Below are 18,338 nucleotides of genomic sequence, written 5' to 3' on the forward strand. Positions count from 1 at the left end.
CTCACCCGAACTAATGATGACCTTTGATTCCCCAAAGTTGTCAGAGAATGAGAGAGAAAACGCAAACGCCCCCAATTAATTTAGGGTGAAGAGGACTGGAACGTGTGAGCACGTCATGCTGCTGGAGTGAATGGTGAGGGGCTCCAGGAAAGACAAAGCTCAGTGTAATTAGGATTCGGGAGGCCCTTTGTCAAAGATAATTAAAGCTGACAGCCGCTGCGGAGTAGAGAGGGAGAGAGCAGAAAACCCCTTCAAACTGCTTCACTTTAACACTCTCTCTACATGGTCTTTCAATCTCTCTGCCTTACACACACACACACACACATACACACACACATAACCTGCAGTAGGCCTACCATCCATCATCCCAACTTGCTTTGAAACTGCAGACTAGGCAATAAAATTAATGACAGATTAATAGAGACAAAGTAGTTGATAAACTATGTACAGTCATTTGAGCCTGAAATCAAGCTGTACAACATCATTATTAGAGGTGGCAATTTCAGTAGATACAGCTGGCCTTGTCACAGATATACATGTGATCTGGGGAGCGACCTCACTCTGAAATCATATTACTTCGCTAATTATCAGGAGTTCAGCCTCTCTACAAGTTGATACTGTGGCCTCAAGTGGCAATTACAGGACGTCACATTGAATTTCCTTCATTTTCCAAGATTCTCTTCATTCATTTGCTTTAAAGGTGCAGTGTGCAGAATTTAGTGGCATCTAGTGGAACAGACTTGGCAGAATAAATGGAATATAATATATAATATTCATAAGTGTGTTTTAATTCATCTGTAATCACCTGAAACCAAGAATCATTGGGTCTTCGTTACCTCAGAATGACCCCTTTATATCTACATAGGGAACAGGTCCTCTTCCACGGAGCCCGCCATGTTGCACCAACATGTTTCTACAGTAGCCCAGAATGGACAAACCAAACACTGGCTCTAGAGAGGGCCTTTTGCATTTTCAACATGTTTCGCAGTAGGTTCTCCTTCATGCTTGACAGAGGGGTGAGGGGAAGGGGTATTCAGTTGGTTGCAATTTGCAGCCTCACTGCTAGATGCCACTAATCCTACACACTGGTCCTTTAAAGCTGCACTAATCAATACTTTTTATATTAACAATAGATTAAATGACTATATGTAAGGTGAAGGGGGTTGCTTGTAGTGACAAAGATAATTACCACAAATATCTGTAGTTCCCCTGGGCTGTACAGAGTTGTATAACCCGGTGAACTTGGTTGAACTTTTGGCTTTCTGGCCTGCAAACCAGAATTCACCAATGCTGGTCACAAAACCAAACACACTGTTAGCATAATACTTGCCCAGTGCTAAATTGCAAACAAACAAAATTAGCTGGCGAACATGGTTGAGCATTTAGCTGTGAAAAAAGCTAGATATTTCCCTCAGAAATTGGTAGAGAGCAAAACCAATCTAAAAGGAGAGTGGATGTTGAACCTAGATTCACCAGTTGGCCAAAAACATGACTCAAATGAATGCTAATGTTGCTCTGTGGGTGTGTAAATACAATTGTTTGCTAATTTGCCACAACTACTTCATAAGGTAATGTCAATGCAGAGTTTTATGCTGCCACAAAGTGGACAAACAAATTAATTATTGCATATTTTACGACATTTTTATTAGGCTAACAGGAAATGAAATAGGTCAAGCATGCGACAAACATGTGAAACATTAACTACTGGCTACAGGTGTTGTATGTTATTTACTTTTGTGATAAAACCATTGAATGTTTTCTCTGTGACAAGCTAAAAAGTAGTGTAACACTAGCACAAGTAGAGAAAAGTCACTGAAGTGACCTAGTGATATCTATCAAAACTTTGCTAACACTAGCTAACATTAGCCACCATAAACTGCTAGGCATATCAGACCAAATAAGACTGTAAAACCCCTGAGTGTACTGAATTGACCAATGGTGTGTTTTATTGCTTTCTTTTAAACATTACATAGTCTCAGTGTTTGCTACCTTTGATAAGTAATATTTTAAGAGTGAACATTGTCCTTCATGCTTAGTGTATAAACACACAGATTGAAACTGACTAACCACTGCAAGTCAATGTTTGACTTGGAATGAAAACTGAAGCAAAAAATGGTCAAAATATCCAATATAAACTAAATTTCTTTTCAAATATCCCTCCAAAAAAGAAAATAAGATTAATAATAAGAATACTTTACTACATTTATGACATTTGGTCTCATAACACCTTCACTCAACAGGCTCAGAGGAAGCATGCGGTATAAAGACCCACAGTGCCCTAACAGTCTTCCATAAATGTTCACAATCAAAGGAAAATTACCTATTTATCTTACTGTAAACTCTACAGACATATGAAAACTCAAAATAATAAGACATAATCTTTAGAATCACATTTATTTTGGTTTTACAAAACCATTTCTGAATCATACAAATGGGACTTTTCGGCATATTTTCCCTGTCAAGTAGGTAGGAATGGAATATTTCAACTATTTTATCACCATTTCAAGCAGCATTACCTTTTCTCCAGTTGAAGCCTATTTTTTTTTTTAGTTTGGCATACACACAGATGAGCTACCTCTCATTCTTAAAAATACACAGCTACAGTATAGAGTACATACATCCTTCAAAGCTGAAACAAGAAGATGAAGTCTTTGTCATAGCAAACTGACACATCTCTCAATTCATTTCTTCATCTCCAGTTTTGTTTTGTTTTCCAACACCAGTGACTTATATACAGTCCGTAAATGCCCAAATGAGAAAGTTGAGAAAAGGCTAAAGTGTGTCATCACAGAGACCACCAGAGCCGACCAGAGCCGAGTAGTGAAGGCACTTATTAGGTACAGATAAATTCTGATTTAGAGTTCTTTTTTTTTGGTGGTTGGTGGGATAACAGATGTGGAAATTTAGGAATATTGCTGAGTGAATTTCTGATGGAACTCCTTCACTTTGTTCAGCAGGATCTTCAGCTTGTCTGTCGGTGGCAAGATGGTCATTCTGGGTGTGTAGGGGAACAAAAGAAAGACAAAAATTAACTCTTATTTTTATGGACTTTGACGAATCACCTAAGAATCATTAAAAGGGGTAATTTAATAACTAGAGAGAGTGTGCCAGGAGAAAATGTGTTAAAAAAAGACGATCTCTCTCTTCCTTGAACCTCAGCACAAACTTTTTTCAAGCAGCCAGTTGAAAACACTTACAATTAATGCTCAAATTTAAATGTATTTTTCAAACAAAGGAGTAAATATAAAAGGAAGTTTTGGCCAAATTAGTTTGCTACCATTTTAATACTCAAGTTATCATTTAATATTTTCCAAGCAAATGTGACAAAAATTTGATGGCTTCAGCTTCTTAAATGTCAAAAAAAAAGCAAAGCAAATGGTTCTTTCCCTGTCTAACATTATAGTAAATTTAATATCTTTGGATTGTGGACTGTTGGTTTTCACTATTTTCTTTAGTTTCATAAAACAAACGATTAATTAATTGAGAAGATAATCGGCAGAATAATGAATAATCTAAAAAAATATTTAGTTGCAGTCCTGGAAGTGTTCAGTACCTGAAGTGGTAGCTTCCATCCCTCTGGCCAAAGCCGCTTCCAGGTACGAGGCAGATGCCAGTCTCCTCCAGCATCTTCATGCAGTAAAACATATCTGGTTGCTGACCTTTTTCCTATCAGAGAAGAAAATAAACATTACAATGTTGAAGCTTGATATTCTGGTAATATGGGACAATTTCAAGTATATTTGGAATTCAGCTGCTTCAGAATTTAGGACTGCACAACATCTCCGTTTAAAGTGCTAATGGTAATGTGTTGCTGAAGAAGCTCTGTCTTTTGACTGAGTGTGTGTATTGTGGTGTTTTTGCACAGCCCAAGACAAAGTAACACTGTGACTGTGTAATCACAATGGCAAGCAGAGTCACTGGGATTGATCAGGTGTCGTTAGGTCAGCTTTACTCTGACCTTATCCTCTGTAAGGCTAATCAGATTCTCTGTGGCTCGGCTCATCTACCCTCCCTGAAATTCCAACTGAGCAGTCAACCTTGGGACAGAATTGAAACACAAGCTATTGGAAATCATTTGTTCCCTTTAGCAAACAAGGTGGTGGATGCACAGTGCACTGAATCTGGATAAAGAGTTATTCAATCCAGTTTGGTGTAGTGTATTAGATGTTTCCATGAGTATTTAATTTATAACATGAGAGTTTGGGGGGAATAAGGGCTGTTAAGGCCATGAAAAGAAATAAAAGAGAAATAATCAGAGGACATAATGATTTGTGTGAGAGTCTTAAGAAAAACATCTTGTATACCTACATCATGTATTATTTTCCTCTCTTTTTTCTCTTGATCAATGTAATTTCCTTGAAAGGACAATACACTGAAACTTGAATCATTACAAAACATTTACAGGAATAGGTTAAGGACTGACCGTGGCCTCTTTGATGGCCTTTTCAGGGATGGTTATGCGAGGGAAGGAGTACATGGCGCCCTGCACAGGATTGCAGCTGATGCCAGGAACCGTATTTAGAACCTGCTCTGTAAGTGTGGCCTTCTCTGCTAAGGCACTTAGAGTGGCTGTGCGCTCCTGGATATGAGAGAGGAAGAGAAGAAAATACAGAATAGAGAGGGGCAGAGAAAAAAAAAAGTGAAGCAAAGAGAGATGTTACAAGAATCAGTAAATACTGGAAACATTTGTGACGCCAGCGATCTCAGGTGCTTTGACCATGACAGAGTAATTTGTCTCATGTTAGCAATTCCTTGTTTTGTCAAACTCAAGGAGGTCTGGAGAATAAACACTGAGATTTTTAGAAGTCTTGAGGTAAAGGTTTGAAAATGACCACTTCTGGAAATAGGAACTCTACTTAGTGTTGTGTTTCAATACAATTAAGTTGTCTCCTGCCTGATTTTATTAATTGGAAATGAAACAATGGCCCTCTTTGTTTCTGGCCTTTTCTAACAGGGTTTTCTGCTTGAATTTTTCCAGACTTCTGTGAGCGACATGAGGTGGATGAATGGCTGATTATATGAATTACATGGGGTAAACAAAGACTCTTTTTACACACAAGACAATGTCACACCTACAAGAGGTCATGATTCACTACTCATGAATGAAAAATGCTTTCAGTTTCAGACATTTATACACAATGAAGACAACAACAATACATTTTTCAAAAGTCTGAATTGTCAAAAAGCAAAACAGCTTCACGGTTTATACAATATGTTTCAAGACAAGGAAAGATAGTGACATATTAATTGAAATCATTTTCATCTGTTTAAAATAAGTTTTAAACTCAAATTAGCAAATTATAACATAAAACAAATTGCTAGCTAAAATCCGTTATCCACAGCAATTAACTATACACATATTGTAAGAGAAATTGTGATGATGTGGGTGTCAGTGTATTGAAAACATATGACAGGAGATCATGTTGCAATACATTACTGTATTGATTACTTGTCCCATCCTGCTGTGAATAATGAGGGTAGGAGAATGTGAACTGTGTACCTTGATGAAGTTGTTGTACGAGGGCTCGCCAGGCTGCGGAGGGTTGACCACCAGATCCATCAGAGCCTGTCCAGGAACAGGCGGACACAGGCGGACTGACACCAGCTTGGTCAGCTGGGCCTTCACCTCATCATCCATGTTGATAATCTCCATGTAGCCTCCACGGAAGCCGCACCTGAGACGGCAACGAAAATATTGACAGATGTTTTCTTTAGTGTTTGAGTTGAGATTTGCAAATCAAAAGCTTTGCCAATGAAGAGATCATTATAGAAAGCTACTTGAAAGATGAATTCTTCTTACAATGACTTATAAACAACTATGAAGAACTGATTTCCAACAACATTTTATCAAGATGTAACAGACTTATAAGATGACTCACTCTCCCATGTAACACTTTGAGGTGGAGTGGAAGGATGCCAGTTCCACTGTATCCGAGTACTCTGGCCCCATCTCAAACAGCACCTTCTTAAAAGAGTGGAACTGGCAACCTTCAGCATACACATTATCCTGGTACACCTGAAGAAAGATAGGGACAGAATCACAGATATAATTGGGGTACCGAATACAATAAAGCAGGTAGATGTTAAAAGAGATGCTGGGACATTACCTCATCAGCCATGAGGAAGAGACGTTCCTTTGCTGCAAATCGGATTACATCCTCGATGCACTGTCTGCTCTGAACCTGACCTGTGGAGGAGAAGGAGGCTCATTATGGGCAAAAGGTTTCAAATGGTTATGTCGTTTTGCTGCCATCTAGTGACTATTCTCTGAGCAGTGCATGAAATTTTTGGTTACACAACTACAACAAAGGGGAAGACAAAATAATGTATAGTCCTCATGCAGAAAGGATTTAATACCAAGTAACTTAATTTCATGGTATCTTGGTCAAAGTGCCTACTCCCCTTTAAAATATGCAAGTCTTGGGATAAACACAGAGTTCCAAAGAGGCCAAATCATCTGGGACAAAAATAACAAAAACAAGTTTCAAGGTTCACACCCACATTTTTTTCTGGGGATTTTCAACAACATCTTGCCGTCTTCCTCAGCAAATGGAGTTTGTTCAGTTGTCACGGAAAAAGTTCACATTGTTAGGTTGTGAGCTGTCTCCAACACCCCAGACAATTGAACAAACCTGACCACTGAGGAAAACCACGTGATGCAGCTGAAAACTACTGTTTTTAAGGTCAAGAATGAACTTTGAGACTCAAATGCTAAATTATTTGATACATCAATGGGAACAGTATCAAAAATCATTACAACATATTCCAAATATAAATTGGAATGACAAGAAGTCACATGCCCAAATGAACCATCAGGAAAATGAAGGATTCATATATGAAATATTGTAAACAGACCTAAAACCTAATTTGAGACCTTCAACCTTTTGGTCACATAAAAATGAAAATCCTTTTTTACACTCTTTTTGTCTATTCCCTATAAGTAACACTACTTGATTATCTAGAGTGCTGAAGGAAACTAATCTTTATTAAAAGGCAATTATTACTGTTGTAAAACATCACAGCAGTGTTAATTTTGACCAAGGGTGATTTACCGGTGGGGTTTCCAGGGTTGATGATGCACAGGGCTCGGGGGTTGCAGTGGCGTCGGGCCTCATCCAGAGCACGCTGCAGCTCGCTGATGTCCAGACTCCAGCACTTTTCCTCATTAAGGTAATAGTTGATCTGCACAGCACCCAGTTCAGCCAGCGCAGCCGAGTACAGGGGATACTGAGGTATGGAGATCATGACGCCGGAACGGGTTGCACCCTCGCCACACACCAGCAGCTTCAGCATGGTCTAAGAAGGCAGAGGGGAGGTCAAAAAAAGATATTTGAGATGAGAACAGTGACTTGAGAAAACAAGTGAATTCAGCAGTGTTACTAGCATGTATGGGATGACATTTTAGACTCATATATATAGAGTAGTTTTGCCCACACGCCAATTTATCTACATAGAAACATGAGTAAAAAATAGGAAAAGGAAATAGGTGCACCTTTCCTGCACTGAATTTCAGTCTGGTGCTCTGCCTTGCTACTTTGGCCTGAAGGCTTCATCAGAGCATACAGTGAGTTCTTTTTTAATTGCAACACTTTTCTTATCTTGAACACTGGTACATCTTGTTTTTTGCTCTCAAATGCATATTTGTTTTCCTTCTGGTTGCTGCTTGTATGATGAGTTCTTTAACAAGACTGACAGTCTACAGCAACGCTAGAGGCTCTGTGAGGCTGTATTAGACACAGTGGTGCTTTGAGCTAAATGCTAAAAATAGCATACCAACATAATCACAATGACAATGCTACCATTGTGGTGTTCAGCGGGTGTAATGTTTACCATATTCACTGAACACAAAGCACAGCTGAGTGTGATGGAAATGTCAGTTTTGTTGTTCATGCACCAAACTAGTGGACAAATTAAAAATTTGAACTGATGGTGGCCCTTGGTGAAAAGTTAGGGGATCACTAGAGTTAATATAATTTCATCCTGAGGAGGACATGAATATCTGTACAAAATTTCATGGAAATACATCGAATAGTTGTTGAGACATTTAGCTAAAAGCCACAAATGTGAACATTATGGTGACGCTGGAGGAAAAGTAAGGGAATCACCAAAGTCATTAGGATTCATCCCCTGGGCACTATGGATGTCTGTACAATATTTTCACGGCAAGACATCCAAGAGGTGTAGAGATATTTCCGTCTCAGCCAAACCGGTGGGTCAACAGACTGACATTGCCATCCCTGGAGCCATACTGCTAACATGGCTAAAAAGGGAGGTCACTGATGTCACAAATGCTCTGATGAAGGCGTCAGTTGAAAATACACCTGTTTTGTCAGTTCAATGTTGTAAAGAAATTTAGTTCAAACTGATCAAGACATACAACTGCAGTGTTTTGTGATTAGATTTTCTTTTGGGGAAAACAAACATAACTGACTAAAGGTACAACAGAGTCACAAAGTCAAAATCTGAGGTGTTTTGTACCACAATGCCATCGCTGGCCCCTGTTGTGAGGTAAATGTTGTCTGGGTCACAGGGCACACCTCCATCCCTTCGCTCAACGTAGCGGGCCACATCCTGACGCACAGAGTCTATGCCCTGACTGGCACTGTAGGCACCTGAGGGAGATTCATATTGAGACAATAGAAGTTGCTATGACAACTTGAGGCTTTAACACAGCAAAGCAACACCAGGAGTGTATAAAGAGACTAAAGGTGGTAATAAGCGCCTGCAGTTACATAAAGCTTATTGTGCTTGCACAGAAAACCAACACACCCATACTGTTCCCTCCACAGGACTGCAGAATGCGACGTGCTCTACTTTTAGCATCCTCTGGGAATGTGCTGTCATTCAGCAGCTCAGGGTAGGAGCAGAGGGCCAAGACCTTGAAACAAAGAGAGGTGTGAGTATAACGAATAGATGGGAGATGATGCAAAATCCTGCTCGGATTCTGGAGTAAGACTCAAAAAACTGATCAACACTGATTTATTTAAGGAGGAAGAAATCAGATTAATAGACACAGAAGTCAAAGGGGAAGTGATATATTTAGATGAGAGGTTGGGGGAAGGGTTTAGGAACAGACCTGTCTGAAGAAAGTGATTGGCTGCTGGCCCATAGCATGGGCGTCCCCAATATTGGCCTTTATGACCTCAGCAAAGGGCTTCTTCATTCCCTGCAGGGCATAAACACAACATAAAGGGGTGGTTATAGATCTAAAAAAAAAAGGAAATGAGTGTTAACAAAAGACACATTGCAAGAGCTGTTACATAATTGTGTGTTATGTTCCTATACCTTCAGCAAATAAATGGGGAAATGAAATAAAAAAAACATGATCACCAAAGAGAATGGGGTTGGCTGAGAACTGATACCACCCCACACTGCACCTAAACAACCTTGACACCGCAACTTCACACAGGCTTAAACACATACATAACTTTTCCATGAATATTTAAGTCACAAGAGGTTGAAAGCTCAGCAGCTGCACGGTGCACCGCGGGTTCAGTTGTTTATTCAAAACTGCTTGCAGGGATGGATTATATTGGCTGTTGGTTGTACTGAACTGACTTTCCTGCTGTGGGAACATGTATAGAAGTGGTGGAAATAGAAATATTCACCAGGCTACAATGCTCAGTCCACTACTTCCTATACTGTCCATCAAGTAGCTTGTGGCCTGTCCCAACTGTTCTGGATGAAAATTTGGACTAATAGGACTAAATGCTTCAAACAACGTGTCAGATGGACGGGTTTATCCACAGATTAAAATATCTTAGTAAATGTTTTATGAGGACGGAAATTCATTCAACACATTTATCAAAATTCATACATACAATGTGTTTTGGCAAGAAACAGAATTCTGATTGTTTATCAAAACAACTCCAAAGGGCACCTTTAATTTAGAGGTTTCTAATAAATAAGATCTTCTAGGTAACAACATGAACTCCAGAAGTGACTAAATTCTGTTTCAGCATTATTCAGGAAAGCCATGCAAGCTATCAGCTGTTCCCTCTATCAGCTACATTATTGTTTTTTTCTCTGTCACACACACTGCTGCTCACATTATAAAGTGCAGTACATTTCTTTACTGAAAGAAATGAGTGTTTAAAATTGTTTATTAGGGAGGTTACAATGCAGCACTGCACCAGACGCAGAAACCATTAGGTATTTGAAACGGCCTCGATGTATGTGCAGATAATATGTGCAAACATGGGAACAAAGTTTCAACCTATGCAAACTACCTTATCACAGTGATACCATTAACCCTCTGACACATAAACACTAAGACATACATTACACAGCAGCGTTTAACCTCGCCAGTGTACACGTGTAAGATCTGGCTTGAGGACAGCAAAGCAGCAATAAACTGAATGTCTAAAAATAATTAGGAGAATTTATTACCAAAATAAAAGGTATACTGTGTGTATATAGATATATATATATATAAACATATACTGTACATATATATATATATAATATACTACTATATTAATATACGTATATTACTGGTTTCCAGGCCAATAATATAAAGTTTGTGAAAGATAATCTCTTGCACAGCTGAGACCACAGAGGACAAAAAGGCACAAAGACACGTGCACAAAGACAAGCACGAGCACATACACGCTGTTAACACCAGATGTTTGGAACAGCGTGACATTGCAGAGACGCCACAAATGGAGTGTCACACCATCACCCTGTGGAAACCAAAACAGTGCAGAGAAGCCGCAAATGGAGCCTCACACCATCACCCTGCGGAATTCAACTGAGCCCGTTGTTTGATTTGTCCAATCCCACTCAGATTTTAGGAAACTGGAGTCTCCTGCTCTCTCATTGGTCACAGAGTAGAGGCGTCTCTCAGTCTGGGCCAATAAAAATACACAGGGCAAATAACACCCCTAGGTCAATGGGACCATCACGCCCATTTGTGATGGGACCTTTTAGAAACAAACTGACCTCTGCTCCTGAGAACCAAATCAAAGAGTCTGTGGTTTTTGTCCTTCGTCGCTGATAAAACAGTCCAGCAAATAATGCTGAAGTCCCAGCAGAACTTCTTTTCTTCTGCCAAGACTTTACAAAGGAAATATTTCATTAATGGTGTAATACACCAAACGCCCATGTAAAGCTGTATAAAGTATTAGGCTCAGATAATAAACTAAGATAAGAGAGTTCACTTTGCATAATTTGACTGCGTGTTACTCAAGTTTCATTGGTTTCTTAATTTCAGTTGTGCTCTGTTTACTTCTCAGATCAATGCATGTGAGATGCAAACTCATGGGAAACATTTCTGGAGGTTTGCATATTGCCTTTCTTTCTGGCAGAATACGTTTAAAGACTTTGACAAAAAAACTGCTTTGTATGTCTGTCCCCATAGCGACTGTTCGGGTTTTAGAAAACATTTCAAAAAGGTCCCCATTCACTATCAGCGAGCTGCTCATTAGGACAAAACAAAGACCACAATGTAATAACTGCATGTGCAGCTTTTATCTGTGCACTTGCTAACTGGTGCAGTAAGTTGGCTCAAAGTGTGTCTTGTTTCTATTCCCTGTTGCCTTCAACAACTAACACATCTTTAGTATTAGGGGGAAAAATGAGAACAAGGAAATAATTGTACCGTAAATGAAAAGCAAAGAGTTCAGTTCACAAAAACAAGGTGTGTAGGAAACAGGAGTAGGGGGATCACAGTGTGTATTCATGGTGTTTAATTCACTGAAAAAAGCAAGAATACCTCTGTGACCTGTTTCCCAAAGTAATCAAACACCATCCAAACCTTAAACCAAAGTTGGAAAAGGGAGTGCTAGTAAAATGAAGGGGAGTGTGTTTTGATAGTGCTCAGAGCAACAGTTGAAAGTCTTCAGAAGCACAGTTATGTTTTTCTAAAAACTATTGAGTAAGCTGGGAGGACTGCATTTGATTACTTGGGGTACATTTCTGCCTTCTGGCAGGCAGTTGTACTATTGAAAAGACTGGCAGTGGTACAGTATGCAGTTAGTGAACAAAGAAATCACAGCACTTCCCCTGTCCTGGATAGAACTGTTAATGAAGAGTTCATTAGTGATTGTATACGGTATGAAAATGCTCCCATCCCTCAATATCTTGCCTGAGCTGCAATTCCATCTGCTTTTTGAACATCTGGATATAGTTTCGATAACGCCTGATCAAACTATTGTACAGCTGAGAAGAAATTAAATATCCCTTGGAGTGAGGGGATCAGCTGCAGATAAGCATCGGTCAGAGCAAACAGAAGAGAAAATCTTTGGTTCCAGTGAGCCATCTGGTTAAAAGGTCACCACTTCATTATAGTCATTACAATCCCTGCTGGTCCATGTTGCTGTACCTTTCACCTGTGCAAGAACCTGTTCACATACTCATCCCTTCCTGAGCAAAGCACTCAAGAGAGGACAGTTTTCACACCAGACTGCACTCTGCACACTAACAGCTGGTTGCCACATCACCATAAAAAGTGTAAAAGGACGGGATGAACAGTGCTTTTAAGAAGCTAGAAACGAACAAATGGTCTGTATTCATAGTGCCAATAAGATAAAAAGGACATATAACATTGTGGATTAAAAACAAAAGAAATTTCTAGTATGGATTAAAAGTTAATATCTATTAAATAATATCTATTATTATATAATAGATATTCCTACTGATTACTAGACTTTTGAGACACTCATTAACTACAAAGATGCTTGTCTAAGCTGTTAAAATTAAATGGTGCAGTGGCGGTGAGATCAGCCAAGCTGGATATTTCTGACGGTGGGAACTGTCGGAGGTAAAGTGAGGTAACAGATATGTACATGACAAGTAGGTCACACGGTGAGACACATAAACAGGACAGAGAAAAACAAACTGTCTCTGGTTTAAACTGTGGACTTTCACCTTCCTCTTAGGATCTCTATAAGCAACTGTGGTTAAGAAGCAGACGGGGGGTGGGGGAGGTGAAACAGCAGAAAAAAAACGATGAGTGGCTTAAAAAACAGGAGTTAGAGATTAACATTGCAGAACAGAAACCAGTCGATGAAATTTGATGGTATGACACATTATCAGGATCATACCGGTCTACAAATTATCTGATAATTATCAGCCTCAGGAATTACTAATTAACTGATGGACTTTGTGTTATCACTTTCCAGGCTTCTTCCCTGCCCTGTTGGGATAATGTTTAGATGGTAATAATAAGTACATAACCAGGAAGCCAAAAACACAAGCATTTATCATACATGCACCTTGTCATAAAAAATTTCAAGACCAATTAAAATTTTAAGTTGCCAGAGAGTCAAATATATTATAGCAAGTTTGGACAGATATAAGTACCAATTCCCCAGTCTTTTATTTAAAACAGAACAGAAAAACAGAAAACTGCTGTTAAGTTTCATCTTGTTAGAGTACTAAATTGTAGTTTAGTCATTTTTTTTATTTAAAATTTGCTGAGTAAACTGAAAAATACAAAAAGTACAGCTTTTTTTCTGTCCATAGTCGCAGAGTCCCTGAAAAGAGAGAATGTGAACTACACAAAAATCATTTTTAAATGCGCAGATGAGAAGTGTGTCTATCACAGAGCAGATACACATTCCACAGAGGACAGAGAGATGGCACATAGTTTGTGATCAAATGGCCTGCGGTACAAACCTCTGAGAGCTCCCTCTCCAGCTCCACAGCCCGCTGCACGATGGGCCCCCGTACGGCATACTCCACCTTCTTCACCGTGGGGTTCATGGTGTCAATGGTCAACACCTTGGCCCGGGATGCCACTCCATTCTCGGACATTTTCTCTTTGGGGAGCCCACGTCGCGTTGCGCTCAGACTCGACAAGGCTCTGCCGGGAGAGGAGGAGGACAGAGGGGGAGAGGTCAGTGAGCGGACCCTGGGACCACCGGCCCGCTGCGCTCCACTGCTAACGGCTAACATCTCGTTTCGCCCTCGGCTTAAAAGCCGAATGTTTCTGGATGATAACAACTGCATCCGTGTGGCTGACATGTTACGCGGCCCTTTTTTTGGGGGAAGTTTAAAAGCCTCTGCGGTGCTCGGCGACCTGCACCAACGCCGGTTGCTTCACTCGAGAAGAGTGGAAGCTGAAAGTTGTGCAAGAGCAGCCACCGCACTCCTAAAAATGACTAAGCGATCGGACCTTTGGACTTTTCACAGGTGATAGTGCTCATGGGGCCTCGACAAAATAGATATAAAATCCCGGGATGCTTCCTAGGACCCTGAATGCATCCACACACACACATACACACACGCACACTGACTAAGCTTTTCACTCTGAAGTTTTGGGGTATGCACTCTGCACACATGGCAACACTACAGCCAGCCCCCTTTGTGTGGCTTCGTGTCCATCATTTATCCCACCCCCTCTCCTCCGTTACCCTACGCACCGTCAGGCTGTCAGTCAGGCTCGGCTCTCCGGTTACTGAGCCTACGGCGTTGCACTACAGACTCAGATGGATACAACCAGCGAACCAGGTGCGGCTTCCAACTTTGTCCCGATCTCACTGCACTGCCCCCTCACTTTACTCCTGCAGCACCAGTGAGTGCAGTTTTGGGAGGAGACTTTGGAAGCTACTTTTTGTGAACGAAATAATTATGAATGCTCCTCCTATTTGGACTTGGGTCCACTTAAGTTTCCTCCAGCTTCAGAGGAGGGGACAGGGAGGTTTAATGCAAATTACCTTGCAAAAAATGTGTGTTGACTGGTGCCATCAGAATAATTTGAAAGATACTATATCATACACAAAAATCTGCAGAGTGGTTTTGCTGAAAAATCATGATTACTGAAATATTCTTAAAGGCATATATAGTATTTCTATTGCTCTGGTGGTGGGGTCAGACTGGGGGAACAAGGTCAGGCCTACTGACACACTTCCCAGGTTATACTGGGATCGTACTGTGAGGAAATTTCAGCATACAAACTGTTCCCTGACTGACTTTCCTTGCATGGAGAGCAAAGTATCTGGTGATAAACTGTGATAATCTACTTACTGGCATGTCAATAGTCCTCAATGTGACTTTCAGTAAAACTTTGTGACTACACACTGAAATCTGAGAGAGCAAATACCTTTCTAGAGATTACCACTGCAATTATCATGACTTGAAGTATTCATTCAATAATGGCGTGTGTGTGTGTGTCAACAACTCTGCCAAGGACGGTCCCAAGCCCGTCTGAAAAGGAAGGAGGGCTGGACGAGTGGCCAGCAACCTCTCCCCGTAAAAAAAAGAACCCCTTGCTATAGAAATACGAACAACAGACTCAAGAGAAACTACGGACTTTCAGCTGGAGGACGTATGACACTGAGTAGTGAAAGTCAGATTCATTTGGAAGCTACTAGGCTAATGTAATTAAAACAGGCTGACCACAAAACACCTGGTGCCGTGACCTGGAGGCAGACATGAAGAGAACTGGCCATATATGGGGACAGCTGGAGAAATTGGCCCAGGACCGGGATGCCTGGAGAGCCTTTGTTGGCAGCCTGTGCCCAAAGTGGGGCTACAGGCTTTAAGTCAAAAATAATTTTGTCAATAGTCACTGCTGCATTAAATGATACGGAATACAGATAGTTGTGTTAATTCACAGAATGGTGAGGTGGTTTCTTGCACATTTGTAGGCAACCTCACATTCACTAATCAGGCTTGTGCTGCTGGGTTTTTCATTGCCTGAAACATGAACATATGAGATATAAGTAACCTACTGTATTGCAACTATTGTGTCCACTGTCTGTGTCGCACAGCAAGAAAATGAACAAGCATAATAAAACATATAACTTCTCATTACCAACTGTATTTATTTAATATTAAAATCTGTGGCAAGAAAAATGTGAAAAGTCTCTCAATTATAGAAAGACCTACAGAAAGTATGGAACTATAATTAGGATTGAAACTAAAGCAAAGTGTTTTTATATTTTTTGAAGGCACATGATTCAAAATGTCATAACAGTGAACAGCAGGCACATCTTCATCCCAGTGTAACATTTTCACATGACTATTTAGTACATTTTTTAGATTCAGTGCAATCTAGGTTGCCAGTGAAGTTAGACACAATTGTGCAACAGTGACTATCTTTCAAGCTCAAAGCAGTTTCACTTTTCATATTTTCATCAGCATTAAATTCTTGAACAGCAGTTTACTGAAATGCCTGATCAGACCATTAATAGTGGCATAATTTTCTGTTGTACACGTCTTCTCAGTAGTCTATAAGTCACTGTTTTTACAGAGATCGGACGGATGGAAGCTAATATTTCTGCTCCATGATCACTTTGTCAGCAATAACTGTGTGGTTGCAGTTATCAATAAAGATAGAATCAAAATGCCAGTGGTGAATACACATTACAGGTGACTGTAATTACATTACAGGGTACTATCATATTAAGTAAATAATTAAAGCACAGTGGCTGCAGTGATATCAGAGAGAGTCTGTGTAGCCACTGTACGCAGTGCGAACGTCGGCACTGACAGCGGGATGAGCAGGAAAAGCTGGTGTTGTGGTGTCTGCAGTCCGTAGCTTTTACACTCTTCTGTAACTAAATAGCATTGTAGTGGCTGGTGGGAGAATCCAAGGACAAAGTCCTCTGTGTTGCCTCTCTGAACCCTCTCCTCTGGGGACACACACAATGTCTCCTCCTGGCTGAAGTAGCGTGTAGTGCTGAAGATGTAGAAGAGCTTCAGTAGTTCCCAGCAGCGAGCCTTGGAGGGCAAAGGAGCGTCACCAAGCGGGTGAATAGTGGAAGTCCGCACACAGGACACTGAACGTCGTGTTTCACGGTTGATGAGGAGAAGTGCCAGCACATCAGGACGCAGGGATACAGATCCAGGTAAGCAGCGTTCTCCGACAGCCAAGCAGTCTCTCAAGGTCTCCACCAGAGGTGACCAGAAACGGCCCACCAGCCCACTCTCGGCTCTGTGCAGGGAAGGGCTTGGGCCGCACAGCACACACACATCTGCCCCTGGTAGCAGCTGGAAGCGGAGCAGGCGGTGAGCCACAGTGGGGCTGCCCTGAGGAAGGAAAACTGGGTAGTCGCAGGAAGCTGATCCAGAGGCTGAGAGGGACCGCATCAAAGCAGAGAGCAGCACAACTTCCTGCGGTGCCAGTCGCCACCACTTTTCAGTGGCCGCCGCTATCCGCCCGTGGACGATGAGGCAACCGAACTCGCTGTCTGCAGCTTGTGCGAAGCCCTCCACAGCCTCTTGAAGAAGAGCGGGGTTTGGAGGCAGCAGGGTGTCAGCACAGTGTGTCAGGTTACCCAGGATGCCCTCTTGCCTATCCTCCAACAGCTGATCAATGAGGCTGAAGCAGGAGCGCAAATCCCTCTTCAGCCGCTCCACATTCCTCACATTGGCCAACTCGTCCTGACCCAGCACCAGCACCATGCAGTTCCACACATTCTCCAACAGACGCTGTAAACGGATCTCCTCCTCTTTGCTGCTGCTGCTGCCTGCACCACCTTGTCCACTTCCTCCACTCACAGCAATGAGCATCACACTGTCTTGGAAAACTCTCCACACCACTTTCCCGCCGCCTTCAGTCTCACAGCAGGACAACACCACTCCCTGACCACCTCCAAACATGTGGACGCCGTTCAGGGAGCCGATGACCGAGAATGGGAGCTGTTTGGAGGCACCCCTTGTGAAAAGAGGGACCCCACTGCTGGCTGTGAGGCAAAGGAGTTGTAATGACCCATCCTGGAGCATCATCATGGGTTCGAGCTGGGTTCACTGTTGTACACACAGTCAACAGACTCACTCCTCAGCCGCGGCAGATTATTGAACCACTTCAGTTTTCATGGGGTTGATTATACAATGACAATCATTACATCGACAAACTGAACTCGAAAACTCAAGCTAACCAGCCAACTACTGTGACACAAACCAACGGGTTTACTTGTTTTTGCTAACGTTAACGGTATCTAACATGCTAATTTAAGGAAGCAAGTTACCGTCGTTTCCACAGCAACGCCGTCCCATGATTCATGCTTCAAACTGCAGGGGAGGAGAACGGTTTCATTCGGCTGGTCGAGCAGCAGTTCCGCGTTACGAGTCACTATTACGACCGCTGATAGAGCAGGATAAGCGGACAGACCTGGGTTCAGTCCCTGGATTTCATGGATGTGTCCATCATCAGCGTTGTTCACCGGTTTTTTGTTTTTTTTTCTTTGTTCTGATCGCCTTTTGCTCACTTCTCGCGAGAGTCGAACCAATCGATTTCGGCTGATGACGTCAGCGGGCGGCGCTGCGATATCGAGTGCTCAGTGTATTACAACACAATTATTTGATTACTAGTGTTTTATCATTATGTATGATTAGGTGCCTTATCTGAACTGCCAGTTACAAATGCCTTACTACACCACCAAACCTGTGAT

The 18,338-nt window shown here is 41.5% G+C and overlaps 2 protein-coding genes across 4 annotated transcripts; both read right to left on the reverse strand.

Moving 5' to 3' along the window:
* Positions 1-2,378: 2,378 nt before the first annotated feature.
* gpt (glutamic--pyruvic transaminase) lies at positions 2,379-18,130 on the reverse strand. 3 transcript variants are annotated; one of them, XM_067606200.1, is made up of 12 exons: positions 17,916-18,130; positions 13,618-13,804; positions 9,077-9,166; positions 8,770-8,878; positions 8,479-8,612; positions 7,053-7,296; positions 6,108-6,187; positions 5,880-6,016; positions 5,501-5,675; positions 4,424-4,579; positions 3,554-3,666; positions 2,379-2,994 (listed from the first exon to the last, which is right to left on the reverse strand). In XM_067606200.1, the coding sequence occupies exons 1-12, from the start codon at positions 17,948-17,950 to the stop codon at positions 2,904-2,906; spliced, it is 1,551 nt and encodes a 516-aa protein (XP_067462301.1). In that variant the 5' UTR covers positions 17,951-18,130; the 3' UTR covers positions 2,379-2,903. The 3 variants fall into 3 exon arrangements, with proteins under 3 accessions (XP_067462301.1, XP_067462302.1, XP_067462300.1); XM_067606201.1 differs by lacking the exon at positions 17,916-18,130 and adding an exon at positions 14,364-14,512; XM_067606199.1 differs by lacking the exon at positions 17,916-18,130 and having other exon boundaries at positions 13,618-14,286.
* fuz (fuzzy planar cell polarity protein) lies at positions 15,744-17,909 on the reverse strand. The gene has a single exon (XM_067606202.1). It carries the CDS (start codon positions 17,674-17,676, stop codon positions 16,360-16,362), a length of 1,317 nt encoding a protein of 438 aa, XP_067462303.1. The 5' UTR covers positions 17,677-17,909; the 3' UTR covers positions 15,744-16,359.
* Positions 18,131-18,338: the final 208 nt, after the last annotated feature.

This window comes from Thunnus thynnus, chromosome 12 (assembly GCF_963924715.1).
Source record: "Thunnus thynnus chromosome 12, fThuThy2.1, whole genome shotgun sequence".
Lineage (NCBI taxonomy): Eukaryota > Metazoa > Chordata > Actinopteri > Scombriformes > Scombridae > Thunnus > Thunnus thynnus.

Coding starts and splice junctions, on each gene's coding strand:
- gpt (XM_067606199.1), bottom strand. CDS start 13,965: ATGTCAGCCACACGGATGCAGTTGTTATCATCCAGAAACATTCGGCTT. Junction 7,297..8,478: donor GGGCCAGCGATGGCATTGTG/GTACAAAACACC, acceptor CTGCCTTCTTAG/ACCATGCTGAAGCTGCTGGT. Junction 4,580..5,500: donor CGTACAACAACTTCATCAAG/GTACACAGTTCA, acceptor TCTCATATCCAG/GAGCGCACAGCCACTCTAAG.
- fuz (XM_067606202.1), bottom strand. CDS start 17,676: ATGATGATGCTCCAGGATGGGTCATTACAACTCCTTTGCCTCACAGCC.